Raw genomic sequence first — 26,311 nt, 5'->3', positions numbered from 1 at the left:
TAAACCAAGGTCTTGTTACCTCCAATCCCAGTGCTAGAGAATAGGAAGCCAGGCTCAGAACATGAAATTCTGCCTTCTCTCTCATTTTGTCCTGGAAACAGATGTGCCAAAATCAAGCTGTCACCCTTGTGCATTGCTGAGTAAAAAGGTAGCTCAGCTGCTTTCATTGCAGGGTGGTACTCAGGCTGTGCTGGGCCATCACACCTGATTTCATTGCTCTCGTTTAATCCAGGTTTGCTTTCATGATCAGAAATCTCAGTCCCTTACCAGAATCACTTGTTGTGCACTGTGTAGTTAGAGAAGCGATACTAAAAACTAGCATTGATGGTAAAATGAATGTATTAATTAGTGTGGCTGGGCTTAATATTCAGCAGCTGGGTAGGTATAATTTTTTTTATTTTATCAGTTGATCAGTTGATTTGCAGTCATAATATAACTGAAATCTGAGTTCTGTTTTGTAAACTTGGCATCCAGTCAGCTCCTACTGCTTTGTTGCTATGGACGTGTTGTTCTGTGGCAGACACACTAATATTTTGTGCTGTGATTGAGTCCTGAAAAACATGCACTGTTTGCATATATTTAAATAACTGTGATTAAGAATTTCCCCCTCCGAATTGCAAGACACACGAGTGGGGAAATGCTCACTGCTAAGCCACACATGCACTGCCCTGAGTCAGGGTTTCACTGCACAGCTGTGATTTAACAGCCACATTCTGTCCTTTTTCAGAAGGGCATTTCCATGGGGGATGTCTCAATAAATGCAGCGTCAGTGCTTCGTCATCTCTCCCTTTCCTCTTAACATCACTGCTGCTGGGTGGGCTCTGCCTCCCAGAGAAAGATCGGTGTACTATGGGAGCAAAAGTTTTGTAAGGGCAGCAGAGGACTTCCTGCAAACAATATCTGGTAAAGAAGGGATTGATATTTGTATTATCTAGAGGAAAAGAGGACTTGTGAAGGCCATATTTGCTTAAGTACTGCACCCTTGCTCAGGAGCAGATGGCTGCCTTCTAAGAGAAAACCTCATCGGATCACTGTGCAATTTTCATGTGGCGATGTTTTTGTAATGCAGTGCTATCTATTTATTGTGTAATCTGGTAGGCTAATACTGAACGCGTTTCCAGCTTCTCTGCGTTACCTACATGTAGAGTAGATTTTCATTTTTTCATGCATAATGGCTTGTAATATAAAATACTCCTATTTAAGATACTACACAGTTCATTTTTGGTATTTTTATAAAGGATCCAATTTTCAGAGCAAGAAAAAATTTAGCTGCAAACATACTGTCTTAAATACCTTAACAGTGGCATTTCAGAAAACGATCAGTTATTTCTAAAGGCTCAGCCTGATGTTCTCATAATTTCCAAAAGCTTTCCATCAAACCTCAGAGTTATTTGCATCACAGTTTCTTCAAGTATTGGGCAATTCATTTAAAAAAACCCAGAGCATTTCCAAGTGCTTAATTCAGGCTGCAGCAAATGGAAGTCTTGAAAAACTCTGGAGGTTTCTACTAACATCTTCAGTTCCTTAGAAGAACTGGATATATAACATTACTGATCTCCATCATTCCTATGCTTTCCCACCTCTGGTGTCAGGGCATTTGGGCAGGTATTCCATCATGGGCAGGGTTTGAAGCCTTCACTTTAAGATCCATCTGTTGTGGTCTGTGGGTGCTGTTGTGGCATAGGTGTCTTGGAAGTACTGGCATTGTACCCCCATAGCAGCTCCACATACTGCATGGCACTGTGTATGTATTGGCTCCTATTCCCTACAGGCTTCCACTGAGCCCTGGAGACTGTTAAAGTATCTTCTATCAAAACATACAATTTAAAACACTCCCTTCCTTATGCTTAAGGAACCCCAAGGGATCAGTCTGCTTCATTTACTTGCTAGTTGTTCCGTCTTGAAAACATTAGATTAAGTTTGGTATCACTTAAAAAAAAAAAAACAACCAACAATATTTATGTATTTCATCAAATCTGTACCGGGTATGAATTTCTGAGAGGTCCCCTCCATCTGCTGCTGTTGTCTTCCTCAAATGTGCCAGAGAGCTGAGCAGCCGGGATGTGATTTCCCTTCGAACATCAGTGCGGTGCTGTCATAACGTAGAAGTTATAACAGACAATGAAAACAAACAGTGAACCCAGGGGAATGCGTGAAGCCAATTTTAGGGCGCTCTGTGCAGCTGTTGTGCGAAATATGGTTGCAACCCTGATAAGGGCTGTGACATGAATCTTCAGATGGTTTGGAAACATTGGCATTAACGAGTCCTTAAAACGTGACTAATTGATTTTCCTGATGAGCACAGCTCTTAATCTAAATAGAACTCCAAATCTTTGGCCTCTGCACAGCCATGCCTTACCCGTGCCTGGTATTTTGCCACAGACAGAGGTGCTGTCAGTGTGCTTATAAACAGCATTCGGAGATCAGCTTTAGAATGTTCAGCTCCAGCCTCACCTTGTCCCAAAGCAGTCTGAAATGTGTTTCTGTATTTTCAAAGAGCCCTTCTAGCGCTGCATCCTTTAGAACCACTGTAGGAATGAATGTAATTGCATTGTCTTTTAATATTCAATTATTAGCACTTCATTGGATTTTTATCTTTATTTGCTTTATCAAATGTCATATTAATTGCATTTTATATCCCCACTCTGTAAATCTATCACACTGCCTTTGATTTTCTAAGTCAATTAAGCAATTACAGGTTCATTGAATAAAGAAAAGAAATTGTACTGAGATATTTCTTACAGTTTAGTCTAATAAAAATCATCAGTAGAGATACTGCAAACAAGATCTTCAGCTGGTGTGCAATGACTGACTTCAGTACCACCACCAGACCTGAAAATACAGCCTCACATCTTTCTCAGATCTTTTTCAATTGGTATCTACTGATAGCCTTATAGAAGTTCACTGTTCTTTGTATCCACATGGGGAAACTGAAGAGATAGGAGTCACAAACACAGAGCATGGACACTCTTCTCATTGTTGTATCCTATACCAGCTCCTGTATGTGAAAATCAATATACTGTGCTGGGAATGTGATTCCCCCATTGCCTTAAAACACTTTTTCAAAGCCAAATGATCGTGAATTATTAATGTTAACAACACCTTGCTGAAACAGAAGGAGGACAGGTGGGGAAGCTCAGTATTGGTTGCCCACCTGATTCCTGAATGTCAGCCTTTAAATAGCTTCACCTGTAGAGGAAGTTCCCAGTAGCACCAGCTTTGCAGCATGCTGATCTGTGCTGGGACTGTTAGCCCACATCCATGCAGGGTAAGGCTGTCTGCCTCTGCTTTTGTTTGCCATTTTATGTGTGACTTCTTAAAGGCTTTTAAACTGTTTGTGTTCTAGATGTTGTAGCTTTTTGCATGTTACATAAACATTTTACATGATCGAAACTGAGAAAAAGCCTCGAAGCATTGCACATCTAAAGCGTTGTGAATGTGCTTGAAATGAGGTTGTTGCCAACAAGTATCATGTGATTCTGTCAAGTCTGAAGTACTGTACAATTTCTGCACAGCAAATGCTGTTCTTCTGGTTTTAGCACGATCTTTTGCTTTCCTAAACAGAGCCATAACCCTGGAGAATCAGCTGGTGATCCTTGCAACATCAGTGGCAGATGCAGGAGGCTACTACGTCCAGGCTGTCAATGAAAAGAATGGCGAGAACAAGACAAGCCCACTTATTCATCTCAGCATAGCGAGTAAGTATGCTAATACATGGTGAATTGCTGCAGCACTGTGGTTACAGGAGGCGTTCACAAAGCTCTGCCCTAACAAAAACAGTCTTTCTGTGGAAGGATTCAGTCCTTAAAGGAGATCTTCTCCTGGTTGGTTTGGAGCACTCTGAGCAGCTTGTGTGATCAGAGGGACCTAAGGGAGCCTGAGCCTGAGACAAATTGGCCTCAGAGTCTTTTGTCTGGAGGGTTATATTGTGCCAGGCAGGTGTGTGATGGTATTCCTCGCTGTTTGTTGTGAAGTTGTGATCATAATTTCTTTTTAATGCAGGGTTTGATAATATATTGGTTTCTATTGTGTGTGCGTAAGTAAACAAGTCACTCTTCTGAGTGCAGTTTTATTAATGAGTCCATTCCCAGAGTCTGACGTTATTTTCACCTGGAGTTATCGTGGAGTCCCAGGAAACATGCATTTCATTGTTATTACTTATTATTTTACATTGCACAAATTGTATTAACACTTGCCATTACAGAGGCATTCCAGATGGGGTTTTACAGCAAAGGGGAGGAAAACGCAGCAGAGAAATGGGGTCAGGAAGGTTTGTGCACAATGTATACTAACATACACATTAAACAAAACTGTGCAGGTGTAAAATATTGTTAAGCATTTGGCAAATGTTTGTGTAAAAAGAGTATTTTTAAAATGTAAGAATATTCGATTCCTTCGGAGGGCATTTAGTTGAGGTGTTTTCAAGGTGGCAGAGAGTATGTTCCTCTTTCTGGTTGTAGAGACGAGGAAGAGGTGGTTGGCTAAAACATCTGTGAGGCTGGCAGAGTTATGGACAGGCTGCTGTTTGGGTTTATTCTTCTGGAGGATGGAGGATTCTCAGCTCTAGACCAATTAGCATGATAAGATGCCTTTTGATCTTGGAAATTATAGGTTTGGTTCAGCCCACGTGGTTGTCTTCTTTAGAGGAACAAAACTTGGGAGCCTGGGTTTTCGGGAAGGAAGCCTTTCACATTGCTGTTGATGGTATGCTCATGTTTGTCAGAAGGTCATCAAGAAATATTATGTTCCTATGAAACAATTTCTTAATTAAAAAAAAAAACATTTTTTTTTTCCCCAATGAGATTCTTCCTCAGATTTCAAGGGGAATTGTTCTTAAGCAAGCACTGGAGCCCTGCTGGGGGGTCCAGCGGTGCATTGTGCAGAGTCACTGAGGGCAGAATTTACACGATATAACAGATAACAGGAGAGACAAACCCATGTTATCTTCCAGATATGTTTCAACAGTAAATGAACTTCTTGTGTGTTTTGCACGTTCTCCCAAACTGGAAATAACACTGCAAATCCACTTGTGTGAATTCTATCTGTGCCGTGGCATGTAGATGGTAAACATTATTATTTCTGACAGTATAAAGAGGTTTGCTAACACTTCAGTAATTTCATTTTTAAAGCAAATTTGTATTGTTTGTATTATGTGACCAATAATGTACTTCCCACTTTAATTTCATATCTTAATCAATGCTAGGAATAGTCTGTGATCATGCTTGCATAACAAGTTCTGTGCAAAGCAGAAGGTAATACCAGCACATGGAAAAGAATATGCTTCAAAATGCTGGCAGACTTGATACTCTGAATGCTAAGTCTATATGGGATGTGAGCAATAGGAAAGGGACAAGATTGAATGTCAAATACGGATTTGTTTGCTTGTTAGAACGCATCTTAGCCAAAGAGGACAATTTAAAACCTGAGAAGTGGATTTAATACATTGAACCTGTACGTTTAATGCTGTGTGTGTTAAAGAAAGGCTTCGGCCATAATACGCTGTGGTGTTTGTAAAGAAAATTAGATTGACATGGTCACTGTGAACTTCGATCTGAGGAAGAAAAAGATAGAAGTGAATAAACTGTTACTAATAACAAAACAATTGGGCAAAGCTATGGTCCTGAGTGAGTGAGCATTCAGGCAACACTTGCAGAAAGATGGTGTATTTTGGAAATGTAATAAATAACTTCAGCAAGTAGTTGGAAACAGATTCTGAAAGAGACATCTGGGTCTGGAAGACATTACATTGAACTGTCTGAAGTGTATCAGATTTTAAAACTGATGGCACTTCATTTTCTGTTAGGACAGGTCTAAGATAATCAATAATAATAAGGGTAAAAAATAAAACACGCCACAAACCAGTTTCATTATATGAAGTGGAAAGTGGAATATCCAATTTCTGTGTGAGTACATTTATATATTAATTGAGTGCAACCTTGCGACATGACTCGGCACACATTGCCACTTTTATTGAGGGCAGGAGGAAACAACTATAGATAATTCCCTGGGTAGTCATCCACAGAGAACACTGTTAGAGATGCACAGCTTGTTATGCCAATGTCCTTCAAAGAAGGAATCAGACTTGCTCCAGCTTACATGAAAAGCGCATCAACAGAGTCGGTCTGACAGCAAAGAAAGTTGTCCTGCTCTGTTCCCAAACATGAGGCTGGCTCTAGGATAAAGGGATAGTCCTCAAGTAAGCAGAGCATGAGTTACAAGGCTTTATATTGCAGATCAGATTCAAAAGGCTGGAGGTAAATGGAGTTTGAGCAATGTCTGGAAAATATACCCAACTATCCAGCGAAATCAAAATAATATCCGGAAGCCAGCACATTGCAGGTATATCATGTAAAATGAGATGTCAAAAATTAGTCCTGTATTTTAAACTTCTTAAAATCAGTAGGACTGTATACAGAACTAATGAAAATCTTGACTTTTCTTAACCATGTGTCCTCATCACCTTGTAAAGAAGGAAACAATGGCTAGGCAAGTCTGAAAGCTAATACTTTGGTAGCAGTAATAGTAGCAGTACTACTATTATATAGCAAAACCCTGCAAGTCCAATGCGTTATTTGCCCCATGTGGAAAATTCTGTATATTTTCTGTTGTGGAGTATTTCAGTTTTATATCCAGCATTAGAACTTCCCAACTTGACAAGACGTGATAAATAGTTTACCTATTGCTGAGCCATTGCAGTCGTCTTTTCATAGAAGCACACGTCGCTTTACAATAAGAACAACTGGGAAATCCTTAATGTTCTTCCCTGCTTCCATCTGCTCATCAATAAATTAGCTGATGTCTTAGAATGGTGGTTGATTCTTCAAGCACTTTTCTTTCTTGCCTGTTCTTCTGTAGTTAGGCATTGCAGCGTAGGTGGTCGGATCTCTTTCTCAAGACTTTGGCTTGTCAGCAGAGTACAGTGGCACACATTTGGTCTCACCAGTGTTGGCAGGACACTTACAGGTGGAAATATTCATTGAAGGAAGGCCATCATGAAACTCTTCTTTCCTTGAGGGCCGTACTCCTGGCTATCAGATAAAAAACCCCGGTGAAAAGTTTCTGAGTTTTTTTTCTGTTGTAGTGTAGAATTTAACAAACAAAAGTCCCAAATCTAATTCCACCCCATACACACACACTTTATTTTCTCCAAAAAGACACTTTTCTTTAGTCTATGCCACTTACCTACGAAGGTGCTCTCTTTTTTTTTGGTTTTGGAATTGCAAGGATTTCTGGTACGTAAGTCAATAACTCAAGAAGTGTTTAAAAGAATTAATGGGGACCTTTTTATTTCCGCAAGGAGCTGGCTGAGCTGTTCTCTGCAATGTGCGCAGCGAGTGTCCTTGTTATTTTATTGCAAGATGACGCAGCAAGACTCTGGTGTCACTTCAGAAGTTTGAAAAGCCCTGCTGAGGTTCTCCTATTATTAACTACAATGCGCTGCTATAGATGTGAGCAATGCTGCCCCATTCTTAGAAACTTTTAACAGTATGCACTGCTATTTTAGAGCTTATTCCAAGTATTTTATGAAGATTTTGAGCAAGTGTCCCCAAGCAGACGATTTAAATGGTGAGTTTGCAAAGGGTGGCTGTGTGTAAGCTGCTCTGACAGCTTCGATACTCCTGCTTCAATTGGTTTTGCAGCGCTAATCATCTGGAACTGCAATCAGGGGCCTTGCTTCTGGACCTTCTTATTAAGCTGTGAAATATTAAGATGCATGTCGGTTGAATAGATTTATTAGTAAATTAGGTGGTCTCTAGACCTATTCATAACACTGGGAGATGCAGAATGTTCTGCAGACTGGCATCTTTTTTTTCTTTTCTTTTCTGATGTGGGTTTTGTAAAAACAGAAAACAAGATTGATGAATATTTTAAAAACCTTGCCAGCCAGCATTTCTGAGGAGTCAAAGACAATGAAGCCAATTATCATTTAACAAAGATAAATTTTTCCCTCGAGCATTGACAATGCTCAAAAGAAAAAAAGAAGGGAGTTGGGGACTGAACATTAAATTTCTGGCTTGGTTGCGTTGCAATTAATTTGAAATAGTAGGGTGCCATGTTGTTCCACCCAGCTCCCGCCGTTGCTATGGAAAGACATTTCATTCTGCGATGGCAGGCACTGACACGAGGCTAAACAGACCGTGTTTGTCTCTGGTTGAGGCCTATTTTGTTTTTCAATTTCATGTATCAAAACAAAAATTCTGCAGGAGGGAAAGAGTTCAATTTCAGACTGTTATAAAGGAAAGTTCCCATGATAGCACAAGATGTTTGGGTCATTTCCAGTGGCACTAAAAGTGAAATACTCTTAACGTGGTTACAGAAGAAGTGGAGAAAATAGTGCTGCTTTACCTGTCAATGCAGTTGATGCAATACTACTTTTGACATCCTTCTGTCAGGCTTGTTAAGAAGTTCTCAGAAGAGTCTGAGGAGACATTTTCCTCTCCGGAAGAAAGAATTTCACAAACATAATTTTTCATATTAACCATTAAGGTTTGCTCTAGTCAGCAGATGTTGAGGATCCTTCGTGGCTATGTTTGAAACACACTGCTGCATGAATTTTTCATGGCTGGTTCCAGCTTTCAGCTGTCAGGAGAAGGAAAGGAGTGGGCTGGAACCCCTAGAGAGCAGAGATTTCTGTTCTGAGGTCAAATTCATGCAAGTTCTGTAAACTTGTCAAGCTCTTTTTAGTTCGTGCTGATGAACCTTATTTCACTTAGTCTCTGTGGGTCAGTGCTGTTGAGGTGAAATGGATGCCTCAATGTAGCGTTGTTTTCTGTGGGTTTTGTTGTTGATTTGTTTTGGGGTTTTTTGGGGGGTAGGTTGGTGATGGGTGGAAAAGGAACAAGAGATGAAATGGCGTTTCTGTGCTGTAATTGTACTGCACAGGCCTGAGGTTCTGATCAGATAAAGGGGAAGTCCAACAGAATGTGCCTCAGCTCCCCAGGCACTGGTTTTAATGTGTTCTTTGCAAGAATGGCACTTCTTTCCTCTCCTGTTTTCTGCACAGGCTTTGCTCTCTGTGGGCAGAGTTTCCAGGAAGGATATCCTAGCAATTGTCACATATAATCTCATGAGTGAATGTGTGTCTTCACTTTGGTGATCACTCAACATTCCTTTGTTATCCAGAAAGCTAATTTGAAGGAGGCTGTTGAAGTGTTTGGGATTTGAAATAGAACATTAAGGATAAAATCTGTGCAAATGCCATCATTAATACCCTGGAAAAATGCTATAGCTCTTGATGCTTTTTTCTTCAGAACCTCCAATCTGCTCTCATACTAAAGGGCATGCATTTTTAAGCAGGGATTTTTGTTTCTCATTATTTTGAAAATAGTTGGAATACAATTAAGCTGTGCTTTTTGGGATGCATATATTTAAGTCAAATACATTGAAGTATTATAGCTGTAACAAAAAGGGAGTACATTGAGTTAATGTTAAAAGTTTGTTGTTGTTTTTTATAATATTGGAATGAATTTTAAGTAAAGTTTTGTTCAGGACTAGGAGGTGAGTTCAAGGCTGATGTTCCTAATGGTTTGCCCTATTTATCTACTGAGAGAAGGACACTTATTGCAGTGTAGAATCACATTGTATGCATTAGGACAAAATAGAAGCTTATAATTATACTTTAACAACATTCTAGGACTCCAGATTTTACTGCCAGATCTTTTCCATGGTTATTTGCCTTTTCTCTCCTCAGAGGAAAACTTCACTCTTATAACGGTAGTGGTATAGAGGGAAACCCAGGGTTAAAATCATACATTGCTAACCTGCAGGAATAATAAAGATTAGATGAGAAACACCTGAGGCAGCTTGAACTTTGCTTTGGCTTTGCTCAAATGTTCTATCAGTGGTCTTTCTGATAAATAGCAGAAAGGCCGATCTGTCTCCAGTTTCTTCCTCTTCCTTTGGACTGTTTTTGATGACATTATTGTTGCACACGATGCATGTTTGCATCTGCAACAACTCCCCTTCCAAGAGATTTGTTTCTGCTAAGCTTGTAGGACTTGGATTCTAGTGGACTTTCCTCTGAGTCATTACAGTATTTTAAATATATCAATCAACTGATGATGTCTTTTTGGAATGGAAAGACAATAGAATAAATTCCCTGTATGGTTGGGTTTTTTGGTTTGGTTTTTTTTCAGTCTTACTAGTGAAGAGAATATGAACAGCCAAAATCAACATATAATATACTGAAATGCCTGATATTTGCTTTTCATCACGTAGCTCAACAAATGTAGAAAGCTTTAAAAGCGTTGTTTATGGAAATAGTTTTTTCCCTTTCTAGCTAATGCCACCTAAACAACAGTTGTTATTATAGGGAATTGTACCTTGCTTGTGGAGCTGGGAAAATGCACACCAGTTGAATGCATGTTCCTTAGGCATATGCACAGACATCAGGCATCCTGAAAAAATGCCATATGATAGAGTTTCTGAAATCCAGCTCATTATTTTAACCAAACTTCTAGTTATGCTTGTCTGTTTGTAAAGCTGGTTATTCTTTTTTTGCAAGAGACTGGAAATACACACACTCTCAAAATCCTGGGCTGTCTTCAAAACCCTTTATTTATATCTGACACATGCAATTAATCTCTCCCTATCTCTAATCACTTCTGCTATTACATTCATCGCAGTGATTTGTATCCCATCTCTGTCACTGCTCTGTAATTGATATGTGGAGATAAGAGATTCTTAGAGGACACAAACAAGGAAAAGAGAAAATTGAATCAACCTTGCAATCATTTTATAAAAAGTGACATACATCAATTATACATGCCATCCAGGAAAATGCCATCCTGAACAAACTAGGGTGATTTGTTAGAAGACCAACATAAGAGAAATGTCAGAAAACTTTTCTGGACAGAAAGGAACTGCTGGTTCAATGGTGTGCTTCTTAATGTCACTGATTGACCTACAATTCTTTAACATTCTTCAGAATTTACAAAGAAAACATTTTTGTTCAGAGATTTTCTTCATAGTCAAACTTGTCCCAGTGCCTCCAGCATGGAATAAGATGAAAGGAAGCTGCTGAAATCAATATTAGTTTCATTTGGCAGGAAAAAGATGGCGTTGGGCACTTGAGTGAGTCATCTTTCTGGGGTGAAAATGGTGAAAGTGATAGTGTAGCCCAATTGCTACTTAACTGCCTTCTGCCACAAGACTAATTCTGGTTTCTTTGTTCTATTTCAGTGCAGTCAGGAAGTGAACTAATTTGCTGCTGTCTCTTGTTCAAATACTAATTAGTTCTTGTCCATACCTGTGAGCTTAAGTAATGCTTTTGGGTCTTTGAAAATCTGTTCAATGTATACTGATAATGCTACTAAAATTACCTACTAGGAAATGGGTGCGATAAATAAACATAAATAGATAAATAGATATCGTAAATAACAGCAGTAGAAATCATTAAACAGCTGAAAGAAAAGCAGCATCCAGTGTTGGTCCCCTTCCTGGGGTGGTAGTGCTGGCAAAATATCCTTTCCCTGGAACTCTTCATTTCTTCACATGGACAAGATAAATGCACTTTTGGAAGAACTTAGAGGAGAAAGAAATACAGCTATTTGTAGGCATTTGTAGAGGGCTTTGAGTTTCAGTGTATGTAATTACTCTGAAGCTTTAAAAGGAATAGCTAAGACTCTGAGACTCTCGTATCAATTTACCCTTTCTGAGCATTACCTTTTGATCTCCTATGAATCCCTTTCAGTTATGCTACATTCCTGGAGTGTTCTAAGTATCTGACTTGAAATCTTTCTCTTCCTTACAACGTTGGATGTTTAAAATATTGTTAAGAGTTGATAAAGCTTATTGAGAGGGTGAAGGGAACCTTAACCTAAACATGCTATTCAGATGGAAAGCACATTCCGAGAATAAAAATACCTGTGTAACACGTGCTGTGACAGATCGGTGCTGTTCTTTAATGACATGAGTTGCCCTGGCTGTTCAGTGAAGGAGAGGATAAAAAGATACAAAGATATTAATGAAAAAGTGAGAAGCATCTTTACTTACAAGTGGATAAATTAGCATGATGTCACTTTCTATTCATAGGATTAGGACTTGCTCTGCAATGAGAAGAAAAAAAAAAGTAATTAGAATCTATTTGAGTGTTCTTTGAAGTGCTGTTGTGTTGGGCAAGTCTGCAATGTCTCCTATACAGTATAGGTCAGGAATGATAAATATGTTCCAAACAGATGTTTAATAGAGTGACTTCTGCACTTACTTACTGCAAAAGCCTCGATGTATTCGAACAATTGTAATTCACATGCTGAGGGCCTGCATGGCAGAACCCCCCAGCATCTTTACAAGAACTGATTTTCATCTTCTTCTTTCACAAACATATGGTTGCTCTGGGGTCATCGTTTTCAAAACTTTTCATATTGAAGATAGTTTTAATCTCTTTCCCTTGTATGTCAGAGAACAGGAAAGTTAAGCAAGAATAGGGCTTCCTATCACATCTCATTGGAGGAAAAAAAAAACAAAGCTGCAAAATAAGCATTTGAGACTCAGGACATGCACGGTTCCATGTCATCTGTACAGCTTTAAATCATCTATGCACAGTTACGTTATGGCAAGGCATTTTATTTGATTGCTGCTGTTCTGTTCAGCAGAGGAGAAGGGTCAGTGTGTAAATCAGTACTTATCATTGTCGTGTTTCTTTGAAATTGGCTATTACCAAGTTTTGCTCCAATTCTTAACAAAGATGTTTACTATAGGAAATTCATTTGGATCTTAGTAAGGACTTGCTATCAATTTTTGAGTAATTTAGAATAATTGAACCTTCATCTCTCATTTATGATAGGAAGAGAAACTCAAATTTGACTTTGACCTCAGTTGCCTCAACCTGCTACATGCAATATCCTCATCGACTTCTTGCCCCCATGGTTGTACTGTGGGAGCAGTAAGGTGCCAGCACAGGGTATGCGTGGCTTGTCCTTGTCCTGCTCAGTTTGGAGTGGTTACACATCAAAGCAATCCAAGTTCTGATTCCCTTTCTTACAAATTGCATGGTAAGGTAAAAAAAACCATTGTACTATTTGTCATACGCGGGCTTTTTCAGTACCTCTCCACCCCTCAAAAACAATCCTCTGTCATAAACTGCGTATATTTATGGTGGATAAATCGTTTCAGTTATTGCATGTGGGAACAAAGCTTCACCTGTAATCTGGGAGATCGTAGCTAAATATTTATCTGTTACAAACTTAGAGTTTTCTATGCTTGAATGGAAGGGATCTGGCAGTCAGGAAGGTGCACAGTGTCCTGGTCCCTAAGGCTCTCCTTGTGCAAAAATGATGTTAGATTTGTCCAACTGCATTTGCTGTTCATGTGCTGAGAACAAGCAGCTGACTGCTGTCATGGATAGGGGAAATACTGCAGGGTACGGACAGTTCTGCTGCTCGAGGATGGAAAAGCAGTTCTGTGCAATGGTGACTTTTATTTCCATTAGTTCCTTATGCATAAATAAGGGATAATAATAAAAGCTTGCTTATTTCCTCCATGTTGGCTGTATTTGGATGCACTTTGCAATGCTGTACGCTCACAGCCACGGTCAGGGCAGGGAAGGCCCAGAAAGGCTGCAGTGCTGTGTGCTGTCGCTGCTGAGGAACATCCCCATCCTCCTGGGTGTCAGATTGCTGACAGCAAGGCTGGCACAGCTATTACCGAAAGTAATTGGCAGTGAGTGATTAAAATTGCAGATGGCCTTTTCAAGGTGATTATGAATATTAAATCAAGCCTGTAAAAGCAAGCTAGAAAGGCCTGCGAAAGCGCTAAGAGAATATGCTGAGGGTAATTGCAGCAGAGGGTGTTTTGCGTTCTCATGTTAGTTTATGTGCCGTGCTCATCCCAACCCATCCACCCAAACAAAAATAAAACCAAGGTAATTCAAATGGACCTATTGTGTCAGCAGGTAGAACTGTTCTATCCTGTAGAGCCCTCATGGGTCTCACCCTGCTGCATGGAGTAGTTTCGGGTCCATCACTGTCACCAGTGAGCAGCTATTGCTTTGCAATGTCCAACATACACGTGCCATGCTGCGCAATTAACAGTGATCTCTCCCTGTTCTTTTCCAATTACAAGTGATTATGACAAATGTTCTTTTTCCACATCACGCTGGAACAAGGCCAAGAATTACCGTGCAGTGGCTTAATTTCATTTGGGGAACTTTATCTCACAAAGCAAAGTTGAGCTGGGAACCTTAATCTGAGCTTCACTCTGTTCCGGAGTTTGAAATGGAAATTTGAGATGCAGGCAAAAACAAACAAAGAGAAGGCAGATAAATGTTTTGAATACTATTCATTCTGTGTGTGTGTGTGTGTGTGTGTGTATGTATATATATATATATATGCATACACATATAAAAATATATATTAATAAACGTACAGAAAGTTTGCACATACCAAATAGCTGTGAACTTACAGCCCCAGGGAGAGTGCTTTCTTGTGCATATTGTGATTATAGACTCATCACTTTCCGGCCAATTTCATGCTTTCAAATAAAACAATTTTCTATGGTTGCTTATACTTCAGTGGATTATTATTGTATTGATTCCCAAACTTCATGCTGGACTATCTGGTCTGCTCTTGAACTGCCAAATGCCACAGGATTTATTGAAAAGATTTATATAAAATCTGTTGTGCAATTACTGCTTATTACCTTTGGTGTGACAGGAGCCATTTGTTTAATCATTTTCCCTTCAGACAGTTCTTCAGCTCACCTGAATCATGTGGCCATTGCTCTGTTAGTGGTTTTGCTGCCTATTGATTCCTCATCTAAATTAATATTATTTTATTTATGGATATTCCCTTGGTAAACTTGATAGTGAATTCTGCTTATTCCACTGCAGTAATGCTTCTTTCTAACCTTATTGGCATAGGAATTGGTCTCTGGGCTCTCTGACAAAAAGGTTTGTGCTGTGAGAGTGTTGTAAAAAGCAACTTGAAAAATACCTGACATCTCTCTCATTGGTTTGTTCCTACTCAATGCAGGAAGGGTGTTTCTAAAGAACAGGTTGTCTAACCAGGTACTTAATGCTTCTTGTTTACCATGAAAAGCCAAATTTCACCTTTCAGTTGAAATAGATCGTGCCCAAAAGAAGGTTATGAGCAATTAAGGAGGCTGAATTTAAGAAAAAGGAAAAACAAAAATAAAAGGGTGGGGAAATGTTTTTCAATAGGAAGAAGCAATTGGTTGAAATGTGACAATATTGTGTTCATCCAATCTCAGGACATGTATATTTTAACTCTTTAAAACTGCAGCACCTTAAAAAGCGCCCTGTGTGAGATAGAAGCGTGGTAGATGCAGCAGACTGTTTAACATTGAAGGTATCTTGAATGAATTCAGATTATCAGCTGCCCTTTGGCTTTGTGGAAGGGTATTGATTACTTTGGTACATGATTGATATGTCATGTTATAACTGGGAGCGTCTGCGTTCCTTTGCAAACGAGTATTATTGGCCGTGCTGCTAACAAACACAACAACTTGCATTAGATGTGATGAGCAGAGGAACAGCCTTTGATTAAACTGTGCCTGACAGATCAGATATGCTCAGTGATGAAGGGGGCAATCTGCACTTCACAGGCTGCTGGAGAGAAATATTATGGGATCTGGCAGACCTTTTTAGTTCTGAGAGTATGTGCTGAATTCCCATCCTCGGTATAATGCAGAATTGATTTTCAAAACCCAGTCTGGAGCAGAGAAATGGTGTTTTATTGTAGGTTATGATGGCACCGACACCACTACCACAGTGCCTTGGGGACAGGCAGCTGAAGAGGGCCTCCTGTGGGGTTAGAAGATGCAAAGGCAGTGTAATTGTAAAAATAAGCTTTGTGGGCTTCTTTTTTTCCACAAGATTGTAGCAATGGCTTTCAGAAGGTGTTTGTAATGAAAAAAAGAGTCACAAGTCTAATTAGTGCATCTGTTCACATATCGTTTCATGAAGGGGAAGGATGAAATAACTGTTATCTGGAGCCTGTGGCTAGCAGATGCAGGCAGGCAGAGTCATTCTTGGTTACTCTCGGTTCATTCATTGCTTATACCAGGGAGGTGATTTTAATTTTGTCAAAATATTTCCAAGTTGTGAAGCTTAAAACATCCAAGTTAAGAACTTCCCATGAGTTACGACCAAGGCTCTGCAAGCTGGCTTTGTGTCACTGCTTTTAAAGAAATATAGAAAGCTTTTTTCTTTCTTTTTGCCTGGGGAAGGAAACTACAGGCTGAAATGGGAGAGGGTTATGAAGTCATCAGACAATCCTCTTTGCAAACTCTAGGAGTCTGAACGTTAATGACTTGATATTTTAGTTCGATGTGAATCTTGGACCTCCTCTCAGTTTTGCTTGGCAGCGTTGCAAGCGATCTTGCTGACATCTCGGTGTCTTCATGGAGTTTTTGCATGTGCTGCATGACATACTGACCAGAGGAACAGGAAGTGCAAAAGTCATTTGTGCATTAGATTTGAAGAAATTATATATTACCATAAATACTTATTAAATGAGTGGATTTTGGTTTTTTTTAATACTCAGTAGAAATGAATACAGTTTACATACATGATATTTGTGATGCAGAAGTCTGATAGTTGCATCTTTTAACCAGAAATTTCTACAGTAAATTTAACTTCCTTGGTGCAGGATAAGCTCTGTGATTTACAGAAAGCTTTGCCAGTGAGCATAAACAGCAAACCAGCAAACCTGCCTGCATTGATAGCCCTTCTGACTCCAGCAGCAATGGTCTCTGGAAGACCACGGGCCTATAATCAAACAGTTCTGCAATTTAGGTCATTTCAGCTTCCAGTTATGGTTTTTCAGACATATCTATGAAACAAAAGAGGAAAGACAATGGTAAATGGAGTTATTGTAGATGGCATACTCTGCAAAGAATAGGACTTGTGTGAAATTGTACAGCTCTTGAAATACATCACAGAGAGATTGAGGAGGCTGGGCTTTCTTTCTATTTTCTTTCTTTTTTATGTTGTGGGTTTTTTTGTTTTGTTTTTCTTTCTTAAAGTGTGCAGCAGTGTTTTAAGTTGTCACCTCATTCTTTACTGCAGCGGGCTCATGTTTCGAGTGAGGTAAGAGTGAGCTGAACTGAACAATTAATGCAGGAAGAAGAGACGGTTGCATCATCTTATACTGCAAATGGAGCAATAGGAAAGGACGAGCTTTGCCTTTAGTGCCAGGGCTGTCCCTTCCAATGCGCCCCTAAGAGCGGTGCAAGATGTCATTTTCATTCTTCTTTTCATTTTTGATCACCACAGGTGCTTTAGAATCCGTGTTTCAGAAAGAAACCTGGGTAGCAATCCATGGAAACATGGTGCAAAGCTCACTCAAATTGTCTGCTGGTGAGAACAAAACCTGAGTGAGGAGTGCAGGTCTTGGGACAGTGAGGAACATGCAGAATGGCTGTGAATGCTTCACTTCATCAGCTTGTAGATCTCAGTATGATAAGCTTTGCAGAAAATGAAGGCAGTAGTTATTTCTTTCCTGCAGCAATGTGTTCCATGCTGTCCATTCAGAAATTATAACACAAAGGTATGAGGGAAGGAGAATCCTTTGTCAGTATCAGTGGATTTCTGCTGTCAGTGAAATCTCGTTTTGCTGTTTCACCCTGCTTCTACCAAACCGTGAATCCTGAAAGCAACATAACCAAGTTGTTTATGCAGTTGTTATGGATTTATGGGAATGTGATTCTCATTCACAAGGGAAGCATGTGCGTGAGAAAGAGCTTTCTTTTTTTACAATGTGCCACCAGGATGCTGAAGTAACTCAGAGATTCATTTGTAAAACATTCTGAATCAATTAAGGCTTTAATCAGCAAGCAGCAAAATTCAGATGGCTCGTGGACTAATTTTACCATCTCCTATCAACACGAACCTAAGCTGGAAAAAGAAAACAATTAAGGAGGTATAATTATCTGTCCTGATTACTGAATTAGACGAGTTTGTGTTTATTCCATTGCTATGTAAAAAGAGAAATCTACTTTGAAAAACAATTTAAAGCAGCTACTAGATGGCTAAGGTTTGCAGGGTGCAATGTAAGGATTTGTTAGGACAGTTTTGGAAGAGGTTTGTAGTCAACAACTGTCATACAGATCCTGGAGGCTGCCCAACAGCGCTGCAGTGTACTGCACAAGATCTGGCACAGAAAGTATTTTTCTGCCTTTGCTTAAGACAAGGTTGGATTTTCAGGGCAGTCTCACTTACAATTATTTGTCCAAGCATTAGTTTGATTCATATCTGATGATTGCAGATATCTTGCAATTTTTGGAGGCCAGGAATTAATGTTCTTATTGAAGTTCCCATGTGACGGCAACCTTACTAGTAAGTGGGGTGGGAAAAGCATCTCTGCATAACCAACCAGGCAGTCTCATCATCCTGGTGTAGTGTTTTCCTGTTGCCAAATGGTGTTACTTTAAATTGCTGCTATTTTACTTGACTTAATTTGAGAAGAAGCTTACAGAGCTGATAGTCCAAACTTATTACGTAATTCTTTCTCACACTAGATTTTTAGGTTTGGTAGGATTTACATTTCCAGCTTAGCAGAGAGATGAACACAGATTTGTGACAGACCTTTGCTTACCCTTTCTATCTTCCCAGATCTGATAAGAATCCATAAACTGCATAAAACCTCTGGTAAGCCCCTGGCTTACAATGCTCGTGTAATTTCTGTTTGAATATTTAGCACGATGTTAATCCCAACGTATTTAGCTGCCACTCTCAAGGATTGTTGCTGCATTCTGTGCAAAGTTCAGAATAAATGCCCAGAACTGTGGTGAGTTATGGGTCAATTACAGTAATTGGTAGGAAATGTAAACGAGAAACCTTACTATTATCCAGCAGGAGTGATACCTCTATTTTTTATTAATGAGCTGTAAACAAGCCTGTCACCAGTCACTGATTCTGAAAAATGTGCCATATAACTTACTCCAATAAATGGTATTTCTATGTAGCATATGTGTCTCTTGGTAGTATTGGGTTTATTAAATGCTGTTGAGCAAAATTTTCAGTTGAATGAGATTAAAACTGTCTCCACAAGAGAACTGAACCTTATTTAAGCAGCAAGAGATAAGGCTGCCTCATCCACATTTCCTTTATAGAAGGTTGATTTTATAGTGTTGGTGATACTCAATTAATGGCTTGCTATATTTTTAGAATAGTTTTATTATTATTAAATAAACTAAAAGCACAATCACCATACAAATATAAATTACACCCTATCTGCTTGAACACGCTTGTATAAAGGCCCGACCGGTCTCTCATTTACACAGTATCACATAAATTACAGTTTAATATTATTGTAATTTATGCAGATTTAATAAATATATTTGACTTTCAGAGCAATAAAATGGGTTGTGGCATTATCATAAAGGTAATTATTACTGGTGTTGTCTGCTGCATTTCATTTTTAAATTAAGAAAATCCATAATGATAGGTATGTTTGAGTGGAAGTATATGACGTTCCCTAAGGACCCTTAGTGATAATGCTCTCTTAATTCAATACTGGATGCAATCTAAGGTTGTTGGATTATGGTGCTTCTGGCAGAATTCTCCATGAACACCACCTTCTACTCTAGAGATGAGAAATAGCTGTACTTCAGTGATTGGCCTTTGTTTCTTAGGCTGGATGGCTGAAGAAGTAAACTTTTACAAGGTAAAGTCCTTGGACTTTTTTTGCTTCTTTTAGCATTATGAGCATAAATGCATCTTTATTCAATCTTTACCAGCCTAAGTGCGAGGAGGACTGGCAATCATCAGTGTCAAATTTCCCTGCGTAGCTTTACAAAAAGCTAAAGAACGCTTAGTTAAACAGAGAACTGGTTGCATTCTTGGAATGCCATATAGTGAACTGCAAATGCAAAGATTAGGCCGCAGATATATATCTGGTCTTACATAAACACATCCCACAAAGATGACTTTTGGGATTAGGAGATAAGGGAAACCAGACAAAAATATGTGTTTTAAGACAGAGGTATGCTCTTATCAGCAAGAAAGCGAAAGATAATTCAAAGTAATTATTATAAAATCATTTGATGCTCTAATTGCCACAGGCAAGTTGTGTATCCTTCCCCTTACTGTGCCATTGCTTTGTCAGCCCCATCAGACACTGCAGAAAGTATTGTGGACTTGCAGGCAGAAGGTAGTCTAAAGTTGTGTCTGTAGTTGACATTGTTGTCCTGGTCTCACGAGAAGCCCTGTTAGGTGTTGCAGTGATCAGGTACATCTTCAGCAGAATAAGGCAGCTGAGTCTGGTTGAGCCATGTTCTGTGTGGCTTTTTTCTATATGAAATACAGTGGCTGAGGAATCATTGAGTTGTTAATCTGGAACTCTTATTAATCAAAATCTTTAAAAAATTCCAAAAATACCTCTTCCTTCTCATAGCTATCGCTTCTAATAAGATTCTGATGTTAACCATGGAAGGGATGTGTTGAAAATGATTGGCTATGGTTTCACACAGCCTTGAGTATAGAGGGAGAAAATACTTCCATGATGATGCTTGCATGAGAACAGGAGAAGTCCAAAGAACTGAAGAGAGTAAATTGCAGTAGGTGTTGGACTGGTAGGGAGTGTTGGGGTCTTCCCTTCTGCCAGAGCTAGCTTCCTCTCCTGTACTGATGGAGAAACATTTTAGACAAATATCATGTTGAGAGATGAAGGCCCAAGCTGCTTAGAAAACAAGCTTGGAAAGGCTTCTCTAATGACTTGGGGAAAAGGGCAGTCCATAGTCAGTCTGCTCCTCTAGTAACCAAAGAGCACATAAATGTTAAATCTGTTTTCCCGGGAGACAAAGAGCAGATTAATCAGAGTGGGGAGTACGTGCAGAGTTCTTATCTCACCTGGCGAAATAGTATTAGCAGTATGGGTTTTGCTTACCACAAATATCACAAGGTGCCTTTATTTACTAGAAGGGTCATGATGTATGCTAATAGACATCTTGTCTACAGGAAATCCAGATGGTCTCCCTTTCTTTCGTCTCCTACTAGATGCAAAAGGTCAGAAGAAAAGCAGCAGTGGGAATTCTTGCTGCCAGCACAAGGCACTTGACTGTGCCTACATCAGTACAATAGACTTTAATTTTCTTTACACTGAACTAAGGTTAGGCTCGCTTAAAGGTCACTCTGTGCAGTAGGTTTGTTTTGTTTTGCCATTTGTTTTATTTATTGAAAACAGCATTTTTCCTAAGAAGCAAAGTTGTTTCCCCTGCTTTTACCTCCATTCTTAAGATGCTTTTGAAAGGTGTGTTTCTTTACTTGCTAAGCTCTGAAGTGATTTTTCTGATAGTGAGAATATCAACTTGCAAAATCTTTGAGCTGGGATTGTTTCATCCTGCTGCACGTTACATAAAAATACTGTGACGTTTGGAACTGACCCTGCCCTTATTAACTCCAGTCTTGACAGAACTCTGAAATTATCTTATTGTCTTTACCATCTCTGTCAGATTCTGGAAGTAAAATCCACCATCCATTGGAAATGACCAGTGCTGTCATCACACGGTATTTTTTGGGAAGTCAAATGTTTTGTTTTATCAACTGTTGTCATAAAAACAGTTTCAGTCTTTCATTTCCAGTTGCTTGAAGTTTGCTGGCTTTAGAAATATACAGGAAAGGAGAGCTGTGTTCTAAAGCTGGCCTGAGTTGGCTGTTTTGTGACTGTGACTTCTTCATCCATAGGAAAAAGGGTGCTCCTGAAAATGCCTGCAAAGTGAAGCTGTTAAAATAACTCTCACAGTCAGTGCACAAGAAGTGCACAACTAGGCCACAACTAGAACTAGATATTTCTATGAAGTTTCCATAGCAGAGAACTATAGCTGTTGTTAGAAGTAGTCATTGGAAAATTTAACCCTATTTTATATGAACAGCTTATTCCAACAAGAATAATCTCTGAGTATGTGTCTGTATTGGTTCAGATGTGTGACTGTATGACAAACTGAAAACAAAAGAAATGGGAACTAAAAAGGGACTGTGATTCTTTCACCAGTTTGAGACTGGATATACACAGGAAAGTTGGTGACTTCTCTAATGTGTTTGTCTCAGCTGAATTGGTGGAACCTTCCATCAGAGCAAGCAGTGGATTGAATAAATGCCATGATAATCTATGCTGAAATAAGTGATCTTCTTCTCCAGGGCTTTTGTGCTTTCCTTCCTTCGGATATACCACAATTTCTAAAGATGATCCTAATTTCTTTTCTTATACTTGTTTTTATGGTATTCAAAATACAGAGTCTATTGCATCACATTGCCAGAGCCATGAGCTGCTTCAGTTCAGAACTGATGAGTCTGAGATCTGATGTTTGGGAGATTTCACAAAGGCTTCTGATGTCAAGAATTTATGAAATAAGGATGAATTCTTGTCATCTTGAGATACAGAAATTTAGAAGAACGGGCTTTGTTGGAGTGAGTTTTCGATGGTTCTTGTACAAAAAGTACTATTTATATGGAGTACATAACCTAATTCGAAAAAATAATCTAATTTCTCCTTCCTATTCCCTGACACCCATTACGTGGCTTTGTTGTTTTTCTTTTAGATCACAAAAGGCATTTTTCAAGGTAAAAATGGCATAGGCCTTTGGCTATGAAGGGAAAGCAAAAGTTAAAAATCTAGACGTGGGTTTTTTTTTGTGTAGGTGTATAGGAAAATCACCTGAGAAAAGGCTGGGACTAAGAGTATGACTGCTTCAGGATTAAGGGTGGGTTGGCTTTATTGGATGAGGGATTCCTCTCCTGGGCAGATGTAGGAGGATTTTGTGAGATATTGGTCTTATTATGTAATTCTCTAAATACGTTCATGGGTCCAGATGGCTGGATTTAAAAATAAAATGACTAAATTATCTTTACACACATTTAAAGTCCCCTGTTAATTGCCAGGTATATCCAAATATTATATGTGGAAGAATTGATGTACTGCTGTAGAGTGAAGGGAAATAAATTAATTTAAAGAGTTCTGCTTGTTTAACAAGACACTGGAGAGGCTTTGAGATCACAGGAATTGTGATACTTTAGTGCAAGTTTTTGTCAAATGGAGCTTATTTGGAGGCTGGATGATAATCTTTTGTTCTGCTTTCTGATATAAGAGTAAAGTACCCTGAAAAACACATCTGACACATGCAATGTGGCCTTGTATTACTGCATTACTGATGTGTAAGAGCTTTGTGAGTTTGGCTTGGAGATCACATTGTTAAAAGTGAGAACGCATTTGTGTTTGTCACTTTTTATGCTGCAGTAAATGTTGGCTGCTGGTGAGCAGCCTGAACGCTGCCCTCACTGAAGCCATGTAGAAAATATTTAAATAGGACATAACAGTGTCTCTGTGGGCTCTGGGGGCAACAGAGACAGACTTGCCCTCCCACGTCATTCCAAGCATGGCGCTTCTGACCTTCCTCCCCAGGGCCAGTGTTCCTTAATAAATATAATAGAGCCCTATTCAACTCTTTCTTCTCCAAATAAGTGTCTCTAAATGGGAGGTTTGTCCTCAAAACACTGAATAGAGCGTATGATACTCAGAGCATGAGTTTTAAAGGGAGTGGTTTGTTCTTCTGAGGTCAGCGTGGAGAACTTTGGCATCTGTCATGTCCAACCATGCCTTTATATTTGGCTTTTCCTGCCCCCGTGCAATTATTGGCATGGCTAGAGTAAGGCTCTGTGAGTGGAGATAAGGGAGGAAGGAAGACTGTGGAGAACACGCCTTGTCACAGGGGCTCAGAAAACTCTCTGGGGATCGCTCTGAACTGGAAAAGGACTTGGTGTCCTCCATAAGCTTGCTCTGTGCCATCATCACAAACGTGGTTGTGCTTAAGGTCTCTGCAAAGTCCCTTGTGGTTAATGTAGCTTATTGCCTCCTCTCCCTCCCCCTCCCTTCGGGCCATGCCTTAAGTGCTTCTCTTGCTTTCAGAAAGTTGGTGCCTGAGATGGAGCAGAGCGCCGATTTGATTGAAGTGATTAAAACTGTACACAGAATGCATAATTAACCTTTGGCTGGGCTGTCGGGGGAGCTGATGCATGCAGCTGATAGTGGATCCATCCGTGGCAGCAGGCGTATGTTATGGGACTTTTTTTTTTCTGGACAACTTTAATCGCTAGAGATAAAGAGCCAGGAGAGAGAGATCAGGGCTGTATTAATCCTCTCAATGGCTTTATAATTTCCCCACTATTCTGCTGTTGGTAATCAAGAAAAATAATGCTGGGTTAATCCTGGACGCCAAGGTCAATCATCCCTGAGCCTTTTGATAGGTAGGATGTCATTACGAAAAGATTCTTAATGAAAGTAATTTTCCTTGAATACTTTGGGGCTGAGGTTATGCATGTGATTACTTGTTGATGGTGGAAGAATACTTCTTCTTGGCTGGAGTCATAATTGGCCTATTTTGGTCATTTTCTAGTAGCCAGTTAGTTCAGCAGGACAGCCACAGCAGACCAAGGCTGATCCAGGGATCTGCTATGGCAGAAGTGCCACCACAAAGGCTCCTTTGAGATCAGCAGGTGGACAGGAAGGCAGACGGACTGTGACAAGTAATGGTGTGAAAACATATCAGTTACCATAAGCCATCCTGGGGTCCTACCAAACATGACCATGCAGTGTCTCTTCCGATCCGTGTTCACCCTCCAAGGCCATACAGCAGTCTGTTGGGTGCCACCATGGCCATGTTGTGCTGGGCAGACCTTGAGCTGCAGAGATGCTCAGGGACCACAGAGTACAAATTTTGGTGTGTTTTGTCACAGTTCTGATTCTCAAAATACACTTCAGAAATTGGGTTCTCGCTGTTTCTGAGCATTTATACATTCCCATTGGCTTTAAATGGAAGGCTTCATGGTTCAGATGCTATGGACTGCAGTGCAACCAAAAAAAGAAAGTCACAAGTTAACAGATCCTAACTGATGCTCCTAGAAGAAAGGGTTTGCTCTGCAGTGAGCAAAAGTGCCGATATCCTCTGCACATTTCCTAACTTGAAGATGTTATCAACCACGAATGTGAGAAGCAAGAGCACAGAATAATCTCATAGGATTAACTGAAACAAAACTGAAAACCCCTTAACGCTTTTTTCCTAATATAGCTGATATATTTTCTCATGAGAGCAGCCCACTGTTAACATTAACTTTTGTACAAGTGTCAGCTCTGCCTTTTTAGCACTTCTAGACTTCAGCTTCAGTGACAGACATATCTTTCACCATTTCTAATCTTGAAAGCATTGCAGAATTAAGTTAAATGTGGTGCTAAGGAGCATTACTTCGAGCATTGGCTTTTGAAAATTTCACTATGTCAGCTTTCAGAAAGCACCTAAAAAACCTTTTCACCTCACGTAGGTCTCTCCAAAAATAATGCCTCTAATTTATTTCCATGGAAACTGCAACCGAGCACAATAATACTATCTTGTAGAGCAAAACTCTGAGGTACAAAACTCTATTTTTCTATATAGTCACCACCATTAGCTCTGCATTTTTGCTGGCAATGAACAAGAGGCAGCATGCTGAGCTCATAAAAATCTGGACCAGCAGAGGTGTCTCACTGTTGCTCCTGTACCACCAATACACATCTGACATCATGGGCCAAAATAGTAAAATAGGAGGCATTACTTTTGGAGCACCCAGTGTGTGTGTATGTGTATGTAACTCAAAAACAAAGGGAGACTCATTTAATACAGCATGCCAGCCTCCCTCAGTGCTAAATTTACACAGAAATATATATATATATATATGTTAAATGCAACACAAAAGCAAGCAAACATAAAAGTAGAACAGCATAAAATCCCATGTTAAGATTTTTGCTTAATCCATAGAATGCCAAGAATTCAAAGGAAGAAGGTTTTTCTTCCCCTGCTCTGTTGTGTCTGGCCCTATGGCTGAGAGCTGTATCCACGAGGCACTGTTCTGTGCCTTGCTATTTGTGGGCTGTTGGCTTAGCAAGGTTGAGGTGCCCGATCAGGTCGCTAAGTACAACCTCTCAAGGTTTAGGTGACAAACCTTTTCTTTCTGGGAATCTTATGTTTATAATATTGGCCTTGCATAATTTGATTCTTTCTTAAGAGGATGAGGAAAGCTGTCGCTTGACACAGAGAGTGAATTATATGCTCCAAGTCACTGGAGTTTAGAAAAAGGCAGGTTTTGGAGTGACATAGTGATATTCAGATGTAACAAAAAATAAAAGTTTTTTAAAAAAAAAAGGTAATTATTCTGTACAACGTGTTTTGAATGCAGTGTTTTATGAGTTGCTTGTATTATAAACAAACCAAACCATAGGAGTAGCTGAAATATTTGCTGCGCCTGACTATAGCTAGACCACAGCCCTTCTATTTATTTTAATATTGCATTTCTTATTGTCCATGTGCTCTTCTATAGGAAACTACA

The 26,311-nt window shown here is 39.5% G+C and overlaps 1 protein-coding gene across 4 annotated transcripts in view; it reads left to right on the top strand.

The window, feature by feature from the left end:
• The window catches only part of SDK1 (sidekick cell adhesion molecule 1), a 360,337-nt gene that overhangs the window by 158,703 nt on the left and 175,323 nt on the right, over positions 1 to 26,311 (top strand). For all 4 annotated transcript variants that reach the window (XM_072349300.1, XM_072349298.1, XM_072349299.1 and 1 more), the window contains one exon: positions 3,565 to 3,698. In XM_072349300.1, the coding sequence (XP_072205401.1) occupies positions 3,565 to 3,698 (134 nt within the window). The remainder of the gene's footprint in view (positions 1 to 3,564; positions 3,699 to 26,311) is intronic.

Source organism: Excalfactoria chinensis, chromosome 14 (genome assembly GCF_039878825.1).
Source record: "Excalfactoria chinensis isolate bCotChi1 chromosome 14, bCotChi1.hap2, whole genome shotgun sequence".
Taxonomy (NCBI): domain Eukaryota; kingdom Metazoa; phylum Chordata; class Aves; order Galliformes; family Phasianidae; genus Excalfactoria; species Excalfactoria chinensis.
This window is presented reverse-complemented; position numbering and strand designations above follow the sequence as displayed.